At 38.7% G+C, this 17,795-nt stretch overlaps 1 protein-coding gene across 1 annotated transcript in view; it reads right to left on the bottom strand.

Annotated features, from left to right (window-relative positions):
- The window catches only part of LOC124797828 (dnaJ homolog subfamily C member 13), a 344,782-nt gene extending 331,330 nt beyond the window's left edge, over window positions 1-13,452 (bottom strand). Inside the window, 2 exon segments of the mRNA XM_047260865.1 lie at window positions 12,681-12,951; window positions 13,034-13,452. Of these exon segments, the coding sequence (XP_047116821.1) occupies window positions 12,681-12,951; window positions 13,034-13,101 (339 nt within the window). The 5' untranslated portion in view covers window positions 13,102-13,452.
- Between the last annotated feature and the right edge of the window lie 4,343 nt (window positions 13,453-17,795).

The following is a 17,795-nucleotide window of genomic DNA, read 5'->3' on the forward strand; positions in this document are numbered from 1 at the left end:
TTGTAAATTTTATGACAATAGTACGAGAAGGATACACTGCCGCTCAACATACAGTGGAGATGCTGATTGTGAGTCATAGAGAGGCACAACAAAGAGACTGTTTAACAAGTTCTTTTGAATTTAACACCACACACACACACATTTGTGCAAACACAACTCACACAACCAAGGCCTTGGCCGGCAGAAACTGGTCATGTTTGTGTAAACTGCATTTCCAGGAATATGTGTGTGTGTGTGTGTGTGTGTGTGTGTGTGTGTGTGTGTGTGTGTGTGTGTGTGTGTGTTCGTATTATTCCGAAGAAGGTCCTTTGAGCAAAATCTTACATGTTTAGCAGTCTTTTGTTGTGCAACTCTGCAATTATTATGTCCACTAAATGGTGAGTAGCCTCTACCTTTTTCATAATATTCTCATTATTCCGTCCTAGATTTTCCATTATTTGTAAATTTAAGTACTTTGGCTCTATCGTCAATACAGATGAGAAGGAAGAAGAAATTTAAAAAACAGGCTGCCTGTTGTGCAAACACAACTCACACAACCAAGGCCTTGGCCGGCAGAAACTGGTCATGTTTGTGTAAACTGCATTTCCAGGAATGTGTGTGTGTGTGTGTGTGTGTGTGTGTGTGTGTGTGTGTGTGTGTCATGCAGTCAGACAATTTCCTCAACAAGACAAAGATATTGAATGGGTAACTTGCTATAAACCTCTGCAGAAGACTATCCAAGAGCAACAGCTGAAATGGTCTTCACACGTCCTCCAAATATTGAAATATCAACCACTAAAGCCAATGAAAGAATTAAGGGTAGAAAGTAAAGATGGAAAAGAAATAAATGGGGAAAGGGAATAGAAAAAGGACTTACAGAAAGGGAAACTGATTGTACGAGAGGCACAACAGCAGCTATTCTGTTAGCAGAATACTTGTGGAGTGCACATGAGCACTTTTTAGGCTAGATGGTAGTTTGAGCTACTCCAATGAACACTGTCAATACACAGCAATGGAAGTAAGACCATGTTCAGAGTAAAGACACTAACTGTCAAAATTTTATGAATAAACTGTCAAAGTAATCGTAAAAAAGTTTCTGAATTTACTGCCCTCCAGGAAAGTTCTCACACTCAAATTATTCTTGAGACCATGAGCTGACAAACTAGAAGTGGAGACCATCAATATATTTAGCGAATCATGGAACGTGTATCAGAAAGACAGGCTAGAAGCCACAGCAAGGGGCGTGTTCATTGTAGCTGACAAAAATATTGTCTCAAATGAGGTCGAAGTTGAGTGTGACAGTGAAGTTATCTGGTCATGTATAGCAGGTCCAAGCAAAACCAAGTTAATTGCTAGATTTTTTACTGGCCACCCAATTCTGCTATGATGGTTTGAGAGTCATTCAAAGAAATTCTACAGTCAGTAGGGTGTAAATAACCAGAATTTGCGATACTAGTTGGAGGCAACTTTAACCTACCGAGTATAGATTGAGATATCTTTGGATTCATTGCTGGGTTTACAGACAGACAATCATGTGAAATACTTCTGACCACATTTTCTGAGAACTGTCTTGAGCAGCTAGCTCGGCAGCCCACAAGCAATCGAAATAGACTTTGTAGCTAAAAATAGGCTGGACCTTATCAACAGTGTCAGTATAGAAATGGGAACTAGCAATCATGATATCACTATAGCAACTATGGTTATGATAGTTAATAAATCAGTTAAGAATGCTAGGAGAGTGTTTCTGCTACAAACAGCAGATAAGCAGTTGTTAGCATCTCACATAGATAGTAAATTGCCATCATGTAGTTACAGCAAGATGGAAGTACAGGAATTATAGGCAAAGTTTACACAGATAGCAAAATGTGTTCTTGAGAGGGATTAAGGATGGGAAAGATCTACCACTGTTTAATAACGAGATTAAGAAAATGTTGAAGAAGCAATCACTGTTCCACTCTCAGTGCAAAAGAGAATGCACAAATGACGTAAAGCAAAGTTTAGCAGAGATTTATGCATCAGTGAAAAGTACTATGCATGAAGCATGTAACAACTACCCCAGTCACACCTTAGCTAAAGGTCTGGCGGAGAACCCAAGAAAATTCTGGTCCTATGTAAAAGCACTCAGTGGGTCTGAAGCTTCTACACAGTTACCTGTTATCCAGCCTGGTGTGGCAGCTGAAGATAGCAAAATGATAGCCGAAGTTTGAATTTCATGTTCAAGAAATCATTCATGCAGGAGACTCTTACTAACATAGCATCATTTGACTATCAGACAGACTCCCGTATGGACAACACAGTAATAAGCAACCCTGGGATAAAGAAACAACTGAAAGTGTTGAAAACAAGTAAGTCACCAAGTCCGGTTGGAATTCTGATTTGGTTTTTCAAAGAGTACTTTACAGTATTGGCCCCTGACCAGCTTGCATTCATCGTGAATCTCTTGCCCAGTACAAAGACATATTCGACTGGAAGAAAGTACAGGTGACTCATGTATATAAGAAGCACAAAAGAACAGACCTGACAAATTTCAGACCAATCTCCCTAACATTGGGTTGTTGCAGAATCCTTTAACATATTCTTAGTTTGAATGTAATATATTTTCTTGAGGCAGAGAAGTTTATGTCCACCAATCATCACCGTTTTAGAAAGCTTTGCTCATGCTAAACTCAATTTGCCCTTTTCTCACATTATATACTGCGAACTATGGATAAAGGGCAAGAGGCAGATTCTATATTTCTGAAAAGTGTTTGACATGGCGCCCCATTGCAGGCTGTTGAAGATATAAGCCTATGGAGCAGGTTCACAGATGTGTGAGGGCTCAGAGACTTCTTAAGTTATAGAACCCAATGTGTTATCCTCGATGTCGAGTGTTTCTAAGAGAAGGGTATCATCAGGAGTGCCCAAGGGAAGTGTGATAGGACTGCTATTATCTCTATATATGATTTGGAGGACAGGGTGAACATCAATCTGTGGTTGTTTGCTGCTGATGATATGGTTACGGTAAGGTGTCAGAGTTGACTGTACAGGGATACAAGATGATTTAGACAAAATTTTTGGTTGGTGTGATGAATGACAGCTAGCTATAAATGTAGAAAAATGTAGAAAAACAAACCTCTAATGTTCAATTACAGCATTAGTAGTGTCCTGACTGATACAGTCAGGTTGTTTAAATATCTGGTCATAACATTGCAAATCAATATGAAATGGAATAAGCATGTGACACTTGTGGTAGGCAAGGTGAATGGTCGACTTTGATTGGGAGAATTTTAGGAAATTGTGGTCTATCTGTAAAGTACACCACATATAGGAGGCTACTGCGGCCTATTCTTGAGTATTGCTCTAGTGTTTGGGATCCTCACCAGGTCAGATTAAAGGAAGCAACTCAGAGGCGGGCTGCTAGATTTGTTACTGGTAGGTTAAAACATCATGCAAGTGTTACGAACATGCTTCAGAAACTCAAATGGGAATCCCTGGAGGAAAGGCGACATTCTTTTCGAAGAATACTATAGAGAAAATTTGGAGAACCGGCATTTGAACCTGAATGCAGAATGATTCTACCGCCTTTAACATACATTGTTGACAAGGACCATGAAGATAAGATATGAAAAATTAGGGCTCATACTGCAGCATACAGACAATCATTTTTCCCTCGCTCTATTTGCAAGTGGAACAGGAAATGAAATGACTAGTAGTCATATGGGGTACCCTCCACCAAGCGCCATACAGTGGGTAGCGGAATATCTATCCAGATGTGGATGTAGATGTAGAGTAACATCAACTGCAGATATAAGACGACGGAGGTCCCTCATACCCACTATGCTGTGAGGCGGATGAAAATAAATAAGAATGTGTACATTCCAAATCACTTCCTGAACAGGTTACTTTTCTATTACACAAATTATAGGTCTAACAGTTAACCTTATCAGTTATCGTAAACCACAGTTGTAACTGGAAGAAAGATTTCCAATACTGTCACAACAGAGGCATTTCACGCTCACAAAATTGAAAACAGTTGCTCGGCATGAGCCAAAGGCTATGCCAACATCATGAGCAATTCACTGATGGTGATAAAGCAATTTTCCAGACCCATTTTCTTTATGTCTTCCACATTATGGTCACTGAGTGAAGTGCTAGGGTATCCAGGATGGCTGTCCTCCTCCAACGACTTCTTGATCCACTTTGAGACATTTAAAACACTTGTAAACCCTCATTTTACTCATAGTAGTTCTACATTCCGAATGTGGTGCTGCACTTCATTCCATTTTACAGGCAAAATTTAGTGCAAATTCTTTAAGCCATCTTTTTCGAAAGTAGGAAGATGACAGCACTTGAAAATGCATATAATCTTTTCGATGGACAAAACTAAATATTAAAAGCAGCTGAAACTGCAAACATTCATCAGTAACATGTACTGACAACACAAAAAAATAAAACAGAAAATCTTATGTACTGAGCCTACAAAATTAAAAAATCCCATGGATGTCTGTCAGTGTTCTGGAGCAAAGTCAGCAAGTTTAAATCTTTGTGAAGATTATCCTTATATCTTGTATTGATTGCATGAATTGAGCTGTTGGTTTGAAATATATTTTTAATTGAAATTTCATTAATGAATAAAGGTATTGAGAAGTGGTAGTTAATATTCCTAGTTTCTAACTGGCCTCTGCAGGGTGCTCTAACGTTCACACCTCAGATTATTCTTATTAAACATTTCTTGACCAGGAAAACTTTGGCTTGGTTTGGTGTGTCACCCCAAGAAACAATCCCATATGACATTACCGTATGAAAGTAACCGTAATATACCAGTTTTTCGTTTTTGTATACCTTGTTTTTGACAACACTCACATTGCAAAGAAGAGATTTGTTTACGTGCTTCTGCAGATCTGTGGAATACTTCTCCTAGTGTAATTTATTCTCAAGTTTTACTCCCTAAAACATTGTCAACTACTTCTATATCTTCATTGTCACATTTTAGACATACAGCCGTGGCAAACCTCAGTTTCTCAAAGTTTAGTGGCAGAGAATAGGCTAGGAACCACTGACTGATGTCCATCAAAATTTAATTAACCAATATTACTAAGACTATACTTAATTTGCTATTTATTGGAATGTCTATACCACCTACAAACAAACAAACTTGGTTCTTGTATTACACACATCAAAAAAAGTTTTGCAAGAGTTTCGGAACCTGTACAGAAAATTGGAATAGAGATCAACATAAACATCATTTCCACCCTTTTTACTCACGAAAACCACGCATTGCAAGTTTTACCACCATACAGCAAGACCTTCAGAGGAGGTGGTCCAGATTTCTGTAAACATCGGTACCTCTAACACCCAGTAGCACGTCTTCTTGCATTGATGCATGCCTGTATACGTTGTGGCATACCATCCACAGGTTATCAAGGCACTGTTGTTATACATTGTCCCACTCCTGAACAGCGATTTGGCATAGATCCCTTAGTGTTGGTGTGTCACGTCGTCCATAAACAACCCTTTTCAATCTATCCCAGGCATGTTCGATATGGTTAATGAAGCATGAAATTGACGGCCTGACCGGTGGTCATGCCTATTTGATTTAACTGAGTTTCGCTCATTTTGATCAACGTGGCTACACACACTAGACAAAACACTTTCCTGCCTATCAAGTGAAATTGTCACACGCACACAATGAAACAAAAACAGAAAATTGTAGGACACAATTAAAAGGGGTACTTATCTGATTCATTCGCGATGTCATTCCTGAATATCACTTTTGCTCCTGGCGACGTCCACGGAGCAGTCTCTATGGTTAATGTCTGGAGAACATGACGGCCACTCAAGTCAAGCGATGCCGTTATCCTGAAGGAAATCATTCACAAGATGTGCATGATTGGGCACAAACTGTCATCCACGAAGACAAATGCCTCGCCAATATGGTGCACTATCGGTCGGAGGATTGCATTCACGTATCATACAGCCGTTACGTTGTCTTTTATGACCACCAGCAGTGTATGTTGGACTCACATAATGCCACCCCAAAACAGCAGCAGAGAACCTCCACCTTGTTGCACTCCTGGAGAGTGTGTCTAAGGCAGGGCCGTCCAAACGCTGCACAGTGTGCAGACGTGCAGAAGTGCTGCACATGTGCGCACGTGTGCGACATCTGTTATTAGACATGTGTCCTAAATGAAAGGCGGCGGCTCCACTTCTCTATTTATGTGGTACAAGCAAGAGCGCAACATACCCAGTCTCGTTTACCCCTGGTAACCGAAATCTTAACAGAGAAGTACTGAGAAATGGGAGGTACTGTGAAAAAGCAAAGGACGGGAGATCTATGTTCTCAGTCGTTTAAAAATGACTGGGAACTGCAATTCTTTTTTGTAGCTGTTGGTGAAAACTCCCAATGTTTGCTGTGCCGCCGAATAATAGGCGGCCAGCGTAAGTTTCCAATTGAAAGATACTACAATACATATCACAAAGACGAGTGTAGTGTACTCAACAGTGAAGAACAGCAAGTAAAATTAAATGTCCTTAAGAAAATGGATGAGACACATCAACTTGATTATCATTTCTCATGACCAGTGATAAATGTGTTTGGATTTATTCCTTTCATAATTAAAAATTATTGTTTACTAACTGTGCATTATTGCCTCATTCTGCTCCATGTTACATTATTATCAGGAACGTTGGTCATTAAACCGATTGTTCCAATGTATACTTACATTTAGGATTTTTTGTGTGTGTGTGTGTGTGTGTGTGTGTGTGTGTGTGTGTGTGTGTGTGTGTGAAGGGCTACGCTCAGCTGAAGTCGATAAAACATAACATTCATCTAATTGTCGGTTATTGTGCAGATTTCAAATGTAACTGATGAAAGATATAGCAATAATGGTATTGAAATAACAGGTGATCATCGAGAGGTCTGCGGTTATCATTCTGGTCAGATGTCAGTGAGACAGAAATTATGTGGGTGTAACTGAAGGTACCAAGAATTAGTTATAGGAAACCTTGCATTAGTTTAATGTTATTTGGAATCATGAATAAGGTTTGTTGGAAGTCGCTAAGTGCTCTCTTTCTTAAATACTAGATCACAAACATTACATGTATTTACGTGCCGTCAGTCAAGCTTCCTTAATAAAAACACACGGTTGTTGACTGTATTACTTGTCATACTGGGTTAAACTGTTAACATAAAAGTAGACGTCTCAATGAGTAGACTGTGACAGTATTTTAAATGTTTAATACGCGAAATACTTTCCCATGGTTGGCTTGCAAGCTGTGGAAAGAGCACTAGAATGTGCCAGTACGGAGTATCCCAGCAAGTGGATAAAGCGACATCTCTGCATAGAAACATGCACTACATGAACGCTGACTGCTGCGGCGTGCACACTGTGACCCGCAAGTTGCACATGTGCAGGAGCAACGCACACGTGCAGAATTTCTGGCCGGCCCTGGTCTAAGGCGTTCAGCCTGATCGGATTGCCTCCAAACAGGTCTCTGATAATTGTCTGGTTGAAGGCATATGTGACACTCATAGGTGAAGATAACGTGATGCAAATCCTGAACAGTTCATTTGGCATGTTGTTGGACCCACCTGTACTGTGCTGCATGGTGTTGTGGTTGCAAAGATGGACCTTGCCATGGATGTTGGGAGTGAAGAAGTGCATCGTGCAGCCTATTGCGCACAATTTGAGTCTTAAGACAATGTCCTGTTGCTGCACGAAAAGCATTATTCAACATGGTGGCATTGCTGTCAGGGTTCTTCCAAGCCATAATCCATAGGTAGCGGTCATCCACTGCAGTAGTAGCACTTGGGCAGCCTGAGCGAGGCATGTCATCGACAGTTCCTGTCTATCTCCTCCATGTCTCAATAACATTGCTTTAGTTCACTCTGAGAGGCCTGGACACTTCTCTTGTTGAGAGCCTTTCCTGGCACAAAGAAACAATGCGGATGCAATTGATCCACGGTATTGACCGTCTAGGCATGGTTGAACTACAAACAATGTGAGCCATGTAGCTCCTTCCTGGTGGAATGACTGGCAGTGATTGGCTGTTGGACCCACTCCATCTAATATGCACTGCTCATGCATGGTTGTTTAAATCTCTGGGTGGGTTTAGTGACATCTCTGAACAGTCAAAGGGACTGTGTCTGTGATACAATATCCATCGTCAACATCTGTCTTCAGGAGTTCTCGGAACCGGGGTGACGGAAAACTTTTTTTGAGGTGTGTATTAGAGATGGAAGGTCATTGGTATACATAAGAAAAGAAAAAGTAAAGACCCGCAGTTGGAATCTTGTGGGACACTACATGCAAATAGTTGCCAGTTGGATGATGCCTGATCACTTAATACATGTGTCTTTCCTAATGACACCCCATTTCCTGACATAAATATAGAATTTCAACCATTTTGGAGCACTTCCTGTTGTGCTGTAATAATCTAATTTACTTAAATGAATATAATGATTTACACAGTGAAATATCTTTGACAGGTCACAAAATATACAACATACACTAGTAATCTGTAATTATCATTTAATGAAGTAAGTACATTCTCACTATATGTGCAGAAAGCCATTGAGAATTCTGAACTATGACTGACAATATATTATTTGCTGTGAATACTTTTGGAATAAAGAAGATCACCCATCAAAAAGCGGAAGTGTTTAGTTGTTGATGGGTACACACAAAAAGAAAGGAAACTCGCTAGCTTTCAGACTAATCCTAAAATTAAAATATTTTCTTTGTTTTTTGCATGTGCCTATCAACAACTCAACACTTCTGCATTTTGGTGAGTCGCCTCCTTTAATCAAAAGATATTTGCATTCTAACAGAAATTTTCTACAACATTTATTATTTGCTGTGAGATGGTTAAGAAGCCAATTGTATGTACCTTTTCTAAAATTACAGACAATGCTAGCAAAAGTGAAGTTTTATGGAATTTTACAGTATTTCTTTATTCCTTCTTGAAACACAGGATTAACTTCAGCATATTTCAACCATTCATAAAATGTTCCACAGATAAATGACTGGTTACGCACGTAATTAAATATTTACTAAACTCAAAAACACTCTAACTCTGATGATAAAGTTATCATAACCAATATATTTTTTTAATTTTAAACATTTATGGTGAACACTGTGTATGTGGGTATGATGATGGTAACATTCGTATTACTTCAGTTATATGTAATGACTGGACTGAGATATTCCACATCAGCTTCTACTGAGCATGACAATCCAATCTCTTCTGTAACAATTATGAAACACTTGTTTAAATGTTTTGGAACACTGCACACATATGTTAGCAATGTCTCATTTGTTCTTAATGCTACCTGCCCCTCTCCATGTATGGTTCTAACAGTCTTCTATTCTACCTCACTATATCCCATACTGTTCATTTTGCTATCTGACAAGATTATCCTTTCCTCTTAATGCATTTGGTTTGATATATGTACTACTCTCTATTACCTGGAATATGTCTTGTAATGAGATACAGCATCAACATTAGCACTGTTTCTGACTGACAAATACAGTTTGCCTTTTGTTTCACAATATACCTTTATTTCTTGGGTAATCTATGGCTTCTGTTAAGACTTTGGGAAAAGCATTCAAAAAAGATACGTACTTTATCAATAAAAGTGTTTTTTTTCCATTCATGCCGTAAGCAATGTAGACATCACTCCAGTTCAGGTCTTTTGGTGTCCTAAAATAATTTTTGGCTTACTGACTATACCCTTTAATTCGGATTTAATATATTTTATACCTTGTTCAATTTAACATTTAATAAAAGGAATTGTGAATGTCTGTGATGCCACTGACTATTGGTTTCGTAATATAATTTTGTTTATTAGATCTTTATGTAAATATATTATCAATTGCTCTTTGTAAGCAACTACCTACCCCAGTTAGGAAATTTATGGTAGGAATTAAGTTGAATGATAGTTTACTACCTATACTCAATTCTTACTGGAAGAATTGTTAAGAAAATCTACATTAGAATCACCAGTAACCATTATTTCCTTTTTTTCCCACTAAACAGGCTATAGATCTTCAAGATTTATGAACAGATTACAACATCAGCAGCTGCTCAGCATACAATTAGTATTATGAAGGATTTACTATGAAATTCTACTTCTGCCGCCCATGCTTCCATATTCTGCTCTATGCAAAATTTATGAATGTGTCCTTAAATTTATGACAATTACTGAAGAATGTGGCAGTTCCTCCTTTCACCATTTCTGCTCTACAAAAGTGAGATGACAACCTGAATCCTGCAACACTTAACTGATCTACACCAGTCGTCTCACAATGATCAACTGGGCAGATGTCAACTGGGTTTGAAGACTAATTGTTCAATGCTGCTTACAAGGGAACCTCCCCCATCGCACCCCCCTCAGATGTAGTTATAAGTTGGCACAGTGGATAGGCCTTGAAAAACTGAACACAGATCAATCGAGAAAACGTGAAGTAGTTGTGCGGAACTATGAAAAAAATAAGCAAAATATACAAACTGAGTAGTCCATGTGCGACATATGCAATATCAAGGTAAGCATGAGCTTAGGAGCACCGTGGTCCCGTGGTTAGCGTGAGCAGCTGCAGAACGAGAGGTCCTTGGTTCAAATCTTCCCTCGAGTGAAAAATTTATTTTCTTTATTTTCGCAAATTTATGATCTGTCCATTCATTCATTGACGTCTCTGTTCACTGTAATAAGTTTAGTGTCTGTGTTTTGCGAACGCACCGCAAAACGGTGCAATTAATAGACGGAAGGATGTGCCTCTCGAATGGGAACCGAAAACATTTGATCGCAAGGTCATAGGTCAACCGATTCCTCCACAGGAAAACATGTCAGATATATTTTATACGACACTGGTGACAGATAATAATTGTCTGAAAATAAAAAATTAAACTCTTCACTCAAGGGAAGACTTGAACCCAGGACCTCTCATTCCACAGCTACTCACGCTAACCACGGGACCACGGCGTTTCTGAGCTCGCACTTTATGTTGACTATCTTGCACTTGGACTACTCAGTTTGTATATTTTGCTTATTTTTTTCATAGTTCCACACAAGTTCTTCCTGTTTTCTCAATAGATCTGTGTTCAGTTTTTCAAGGCCTATCCACTGTGCCAACTTATAACTAAATCTGAGGGTGGTGCGATGGGGAGGTTCCCTTGTTAGTAGTTCATTAATTTTACTTCTTAGCCTTTGAATATTTTAATGCAATAAAAATAACTGGCATTCCACACTGACTGAGACGAAACTGGGTGGAAGTTTAATTTCTGCTTATTGCTGAAAAGTCTTTAATCAACAGCTGTTTGTACTGATACAGTATACCAGAGTTATTTAGTTTGGTTTCTTTCTCAAACTGAAGGTTTGTTACAGTCCTAATGTCTCTTAAAACTTTGTTTCTTTCTGTCCTCCCTCCCCCTAAAAGTGAGTGTTCTGAACCATGTGACCACTGGTATTTTATCACTTATGACAGCACCTTCCACTCTTAAATTTTCTATTAGCCCATCTAGTTTGTCCCTCCATTTCCTGTTGACACTAGTATAACCCCACCTATTTACAGAATCAATAATAACCATGTCAATATGTAACCCTGCATCCCGCATAAGCAACCATTCAAACACAATAACAATCCTAACAAAAAGTTCAAATGAAGCCAGGCAGGGTGTTGAGAGCACATGCAAACATAATACTGGTACGTCTCAATGCTGATACAATGTTTGACACATCACACCTACATTGCACATAAGATTCTGTCAACACTATTAACCAACCCAACCACTACAACCATAGTGTCTTGCTTGGTGAAGTCTGCAAACTTATCCTAAATACCCCATCACCTTCTCCAGACTGGCAATAGGTTCAAAAAAAATTGTGACCATGTACTTTGATTCTAAGTCATCCTGCAAAAGTTGGCCAACACCTCTAGCATTACAACTACCTTCCCATATAATTTGATCTTCACTGACTTTCCTACCTGGGTCCTCCACCTAAGAGGTATCATTTCCTGATGTGAAGCTATTGTTCTATCTAAATGTTGTAAATTTTTAGCTGCACTAAAAAGTAACAAGTAAGCAACAATTTTCATTTGTTTTGAATGTAGTTTACTAATTCTCACCCTACACTTCAGCAGTCAGTAGTCTCTGTCTTTGCAAGATATTATCCTCAACTTGACATTAACATCAAGGACTCGGCTTAGTGGTGAATGGAGCTTGCCTCCTCCCTTTCCTCACATAGGAAAGTCAGCAGATATTCCTGATCACTAATGATTAAGACTGTCTGACAACAGCGAGCCTTTATGTCAGAAACACTGTATAATTAATGGATACAGTTTCATTAATCCATAGATAACTCCCATCGCATGGAAGTGGTCAAAACTTACACTTACTGTGCACCTTGTGTTTGACTACAAATAAGTAGTTCTTGTCTCACGTATCTTAATTGAGACGATATGTGAACATAATTTATTACATTTCCTAGTTACTACAGGTATTTACAACTAGCTTTGCTTGTTTAAAATATTGTTGCTTGAAGTACATAGAAGAAAGTACATTCACATTTTTTTAAAGAAAGCTCTCTTAAAACAAAGGAAGTAAGTTACTTTCTGTACAGACTTCCTGTTAAGCGAAAAAATGAGTTCTTCAGAAAATCTTTATCACAAAGCAATAATATAGAAGAGTGGGGCTCTACTGAACAGGGTTTTTTAATCTCTTACCAACGTTTCTTTAGGCTTCTCCGCAAATGAGGACCGGAATTTTAAGGCTTCTGTGAGGAGCTGGGCTCTGTGCTCTGAGGAAAATCTCATTGAATCATTCTTCTTGTCTTTTTTCATAGTTATTGTAAATTCATTTGACAACTGTCCAGCAACCTTAACACTAGGAGATACATTGATAAAGTCGTTGTAGAGCCATCTATTTGTAACTTCCAGCGTTGAAGGGTTGTAAGTTGTTATTCCTGCTGATCCTATTGAAAACACTCTTTTATACCTGTAACAATAACCAAGAAACAACAGGCAACAAGTAGTTTTGTCGACTTATATTATTAACAACTTACAGCTAAAATACTTACTTCCCTTTCCACGAATGTTTTGTGACGAGAAAGCACGCCACATCTTCATTATCTTTCAAAGGAATCATCTTGTCACATTAAACACGATGCTCTTAAAAAATATATACGGTAAGGATGGATCATTACGCCCAGTGGAACTAGCGACGTTAAACGCCAATAATTAATCGTAACTGCATCGTAAAAGGCAGTTCCCAAACCACGTGAATAATTGTATTTTGTTTTCACAACACGTCAAATGTCAAACACAGTGACGTCTGGGGTACATTATACACTGATATCAATCGCAGTTTACTCATTGGCAGCATCTGTATGCTATCGATGACGAACTTGTTTGTTTAAGAGCATTTCGGTCAAATACGAATGTTCACTATTTCAGTACATAAACTGCCGTTCAAGTCATACCAAACCACCGCTATCGCCATCACGGAAGGGGTGTTTTGTTAGTGTCAGCTGTTTCCCTGTCGCAGTGGTGCCAAAGTACTCAATATGTAGTGCGTAATATAACCTTATTGTTGTAGTTTGAAAACATGGGGAGAATGATACCACAGTTATCGCCAACTGATGAATAGGACCACCTCTTTTCCGCATCATTCATGTTTCTTTAACTTTTGTTAATGTTCGCTGCCTATGACGTGCATTGCATCGAAGTTCCTTGAAGTTACGGCGCTGTTGTAAACTGCTTGTTCGATTTTTCCAAAGCAACACAAAACAGTAACAGTTGCAGTGTTGCACGTAATGGTGTAGATCTTTATTCTTTGGTAATGTGTTGCCATCACCATCATGAAGAGTCTTGACGTCTTGTGACATCCATTAAGTAGTAGTTTTATGCCTGTAGGTTTCAGGAATGCATCTAGATCGTGCACCTTTACTGTAATGACAAACAGGCTCCAGATTTGATAAAAATAACTTCACATTCAAAGAGCCGTAGCGTTCAGGTGTTTACCAACTTTGTGTACTCTGTGTTATATCTTGTACAAGTCCCATCCATTTGAGTAGTATTGAATTACAGACCCTACAAGTATTTTGCATGCTGTCCGTTTTGTAAATAAACTGCAGTAGCCCCATATCTGACTAATGAATCTTAGCTTGTCATTTTACCTACAGTCAAGCCTGTGTGGCAGTTCCACGTTCTGCACATTGTTATTCACAAATATTTGTGCTACAAGAATGGACGTAGCTGTGGTTCATATTCACAAATATTTATGCAACGTGACTGGATCTCGTTGTGACTCACTAACCCTATAGTCGAAGAATACCACACTTTTATGTTTCCTGAAGTGCACATTTTGGCATTTCTTTACATTAATATCTAGTTGTTAGTCTTTGGGCCAGGTTGATATTTCGTCAAAATATAACCGGTTGTTTCTGCAGTTTTTGACATGTGCAACTTCCTCATAGATAACTGCACCATCTGTGAAAAGCCTAAGATTGCAACTATTACTATCCGCTAGGTCATTAATATGTAACATGAACAGCGACAGCCCTATTACATTCCCCAGGGGCTCAGCAGATTTTACATCAGTGTTTGTGGATGGTTGTCCATACAAGGTAATGTTGTGAATCCTGCCTCTAAGTAAATTTTTGATCCCATGCAAACCCGGTTGGATGTCCTTAAAGAACATATTTTCATTAGAGGATGTCGCTGTGGTATTGACCTCATAAGGTTTTGTGAAAGTCCAGAAATATTGTTTTATTTTGCCTTCCTCTATCCATATCATTGCGTAAATCACGAGAAGAGTGCAAGTTGAGTTTCAAACACTTATAGTGTCCCCCTCTTATTTCTTTCATCAGTGGTACTAAAGAAATTCTGGAGGATAAGAAGTGGTAATGTTGCTGCTGAAAGGCTGAATTTTAATTTATGCTTCTGTATATGTCCATATGACTGCTTAACAACTAATGCTTTGTTAGTAGCTTCACAATTAATTATGTTCATCTTTAGTAAGGCCCATTTTCTGTGCATAGTGTGTATGTGACTAGCAGTCACAAGAAACAGTGTACATATACTTCAAAGAAACAGCCATGAGCAAAGTGAATAGGAGTTGCAAAAATTCAAAATAAAAAAATTGTGGAACATCAATTCAATGTATTTAAGTTTTAACAAATTAAAGACTGTGTGTTGAAATCAACTAGTAGCAAACTCTGTATCTTAAGAAAATTTTGTTCCAACCTTAAGTTCTGTAGTATTTGACTACTGAGATCTAAAACTCTGATGACCAAGACTCTAAAAAATGAAAATCATTTGTGATCTAATGTCAAATAAGTGCATTTTTAAATTGTCAAAATATTACAGCATTATTTTATACATCATGGTTTTCAGTTCTTCACACTGGACTCGCATTCGGGAGGACGACGGTTCAGTCCCGCGTCCGGCCATCCTGATTTAGGTTTTCCGTGATTTCCCTAAATCGCTCCAGGCAAATGCCGGGATGGTTCATCTGAAAGGGCACGGCCGACTTCCTTCCCTGTCCTTCCCTGATCTGACGAGACCGATGACCTCGCAGTTTGGTCTCTTCCCACAAACCCAACCAATCAGTTCTTCATGCTGTTAAGAGCTCAGTTTCTGGTAGAAATGAAGCAGAAGAAGTTGCTGTCAGTATGTATGACTGGCTAAATGTTTTTCAGAATAGTAATGCTAACAAAGTAACTTACAAAACTAAATACATCCACTTTGAGTTTATCATTAGATACAGAGATAATGTATATTGCAAAATGGACGTTGATGGAAGTGAATTTGTGCACCACATCTTTCACCAAAGGAAATTGACCTTTTGGGGTTCCTGATGTAGTAATTCCAGCAGGGGTGACAAGACAATGAACAGATTCTTTTGAAACATCAGGGCCTATTGCAAAGAGAGATAAAGACTCTGTGTCCTGAAGTAAAACCAGAACCTGAATGAGAATCTCAAGTCAGTGTCAATGAGAATCCTGAGGAAGAACCTGACCAGACAGAAATTTCAGAACACAAGGAAGGTGAAAGCACTGTTTGTGAAAGACTTTGAATCCCTTCAGACATAACCATTTTAGAAGTGGAAAATCAAATCTTTGGCTACTGTAAAATATGGTATCTCAGTAAACTAATTTTAGGGGTTTTGTGAATTCAAAATTTTAGATGGTTTTGGCCTTGGTGATGATTTCAGAATCAAAATTTGTTCTAAAAAAGACTGTAACATAGAGGAAAAATACCAATATTTTGCCAAAAAAGGAACAGCTGTGTAGGGAACACTATCTCAATTTGCAGTAAATTTATTTAGTTTTAAATTTGTGTACGCTGTAATGTGATACAGGTGTACAGGGGTTAACCACTTAATATGTTATGTTAGCTTAAAAATGTCTGTATCATTGGACAAAGGACATTTTAAGGATAATATATATGCAGAATTTGTTTCTTAAGTATGTCAAACTAAATGCTGACAATAAAGTGGAACTTTAAAACGTATTATCTTAACACTCTCAATTGTCCATCGCCAATATTCAGCCTGTAACAACTAACTCAAATGTAGAGGTAGAAATCTATTTTTGCTCTAAATTGTTCAGAATATGCTGAACATAAAAATTACAGTGGATCAAAATCCAAACTTTTCAATAAGAGGTTCCTTCTCGCTTTCCATCTCGCATACTTAGATTACAGTTGCAGCACATTAGTAATAAACTTAAGCAAAGCAAGATTACAAATAGTTAGCTCAACTCATCCCACATCTCAAGATTTACCTTTCACAGTGGTTTTACAGAGCACAGTCTGTGAATGAATGGATTGTAATATACATTTCATCAATGTTTACTATCTTTTGTTACGCGTTTATCATTCTGCTTCCCTGTTCTAATAGACAATGGGAAGTAGTAGTTCATGGTAGTCTGATTAATTACATACCAGTGTCATTGCCTCTTGTCAGTCAGAGCAGTCCCTGGAAGGTAGCAGCTTCAGTAGATTCTTATCAAAGTAAAATAAATGTATTTTTTTTAAATAGTGATAGTCCTGTCATGCCATACACATGAAAGACCTCGAGCCAGAAGAGGTGCTCTGGCTCATAGTGGCTAGATAAAAATAGTTGAGAGAAACAACACTGGAGAGAGAAACTTGCGAGTAAGGGTCTCCCAACATGTGGAGAGACTCTGCATTCATTATGCCTTCCATACCAAAGTCTCACTCTCCATTGTAAAGGTGGGGTCGGTTTATTTTACTTTATCTGACATTTTTACTCCATAGCTGTTGAATACACTTCATACCAATGCTCAGTGATTAGAGCTACCAGTCAGTGGAAGGGGAGGAGTGTGATGGTGGTGGAGGTAATGTTTCTGCCTCATCGAGAGCATGCTGGAAGTTACATGTGCCTGTTGGGTACTGCCAAATGGCATGGATCTCACAGAACTTGTCGAGATAGTTTTGGTGAACATAGGTTTACAGAATTGGTGGCTGGTAACCTCTTCCAGATCTTATGTCTGAGACATGTTTCAGTAAGCACCATTGTGTCCAATTGTGGAACATTTTGTTTCACAAGGAGGGGGACTCGTGGCTTGACAATCTTTGTCATGAGAGTAGTATATAACATTTTTGAGGTGAGCTAAATGCTGAATAGGTAGATGGCTGTTGACCTGAAACTAACATTAGCAGGCAGCTCATTTGGGACTCCTCGGTTGTCAGCAGGTGGACATGTTACAGACTGAATTGTCACTTGTAGAAACTGCCAAGTGACCACAGGGCTCAGTTTTGAGCGTCGCTCTCTTCGCCATCGCAATCAATCCAATAATGGATTGCCTCCCAGCT

This window comes from Schistocerca piceifrons, chromosome 5 (genome assembly GCF_021461385.2).
Source record: "Schistocerca piceifrons isolate TAMUIC-IGC-003096 chromosome 5, iqSchPice1.1, whole genome shotgun sequence".
NCBI classification, from domain to species: domain Eukaryota; kingdom Metazoa; phylum Arthropoda; class Insecta; order Orthoptera; family Acrididae; genus Schistocerca; species Schistocerca piceifrons.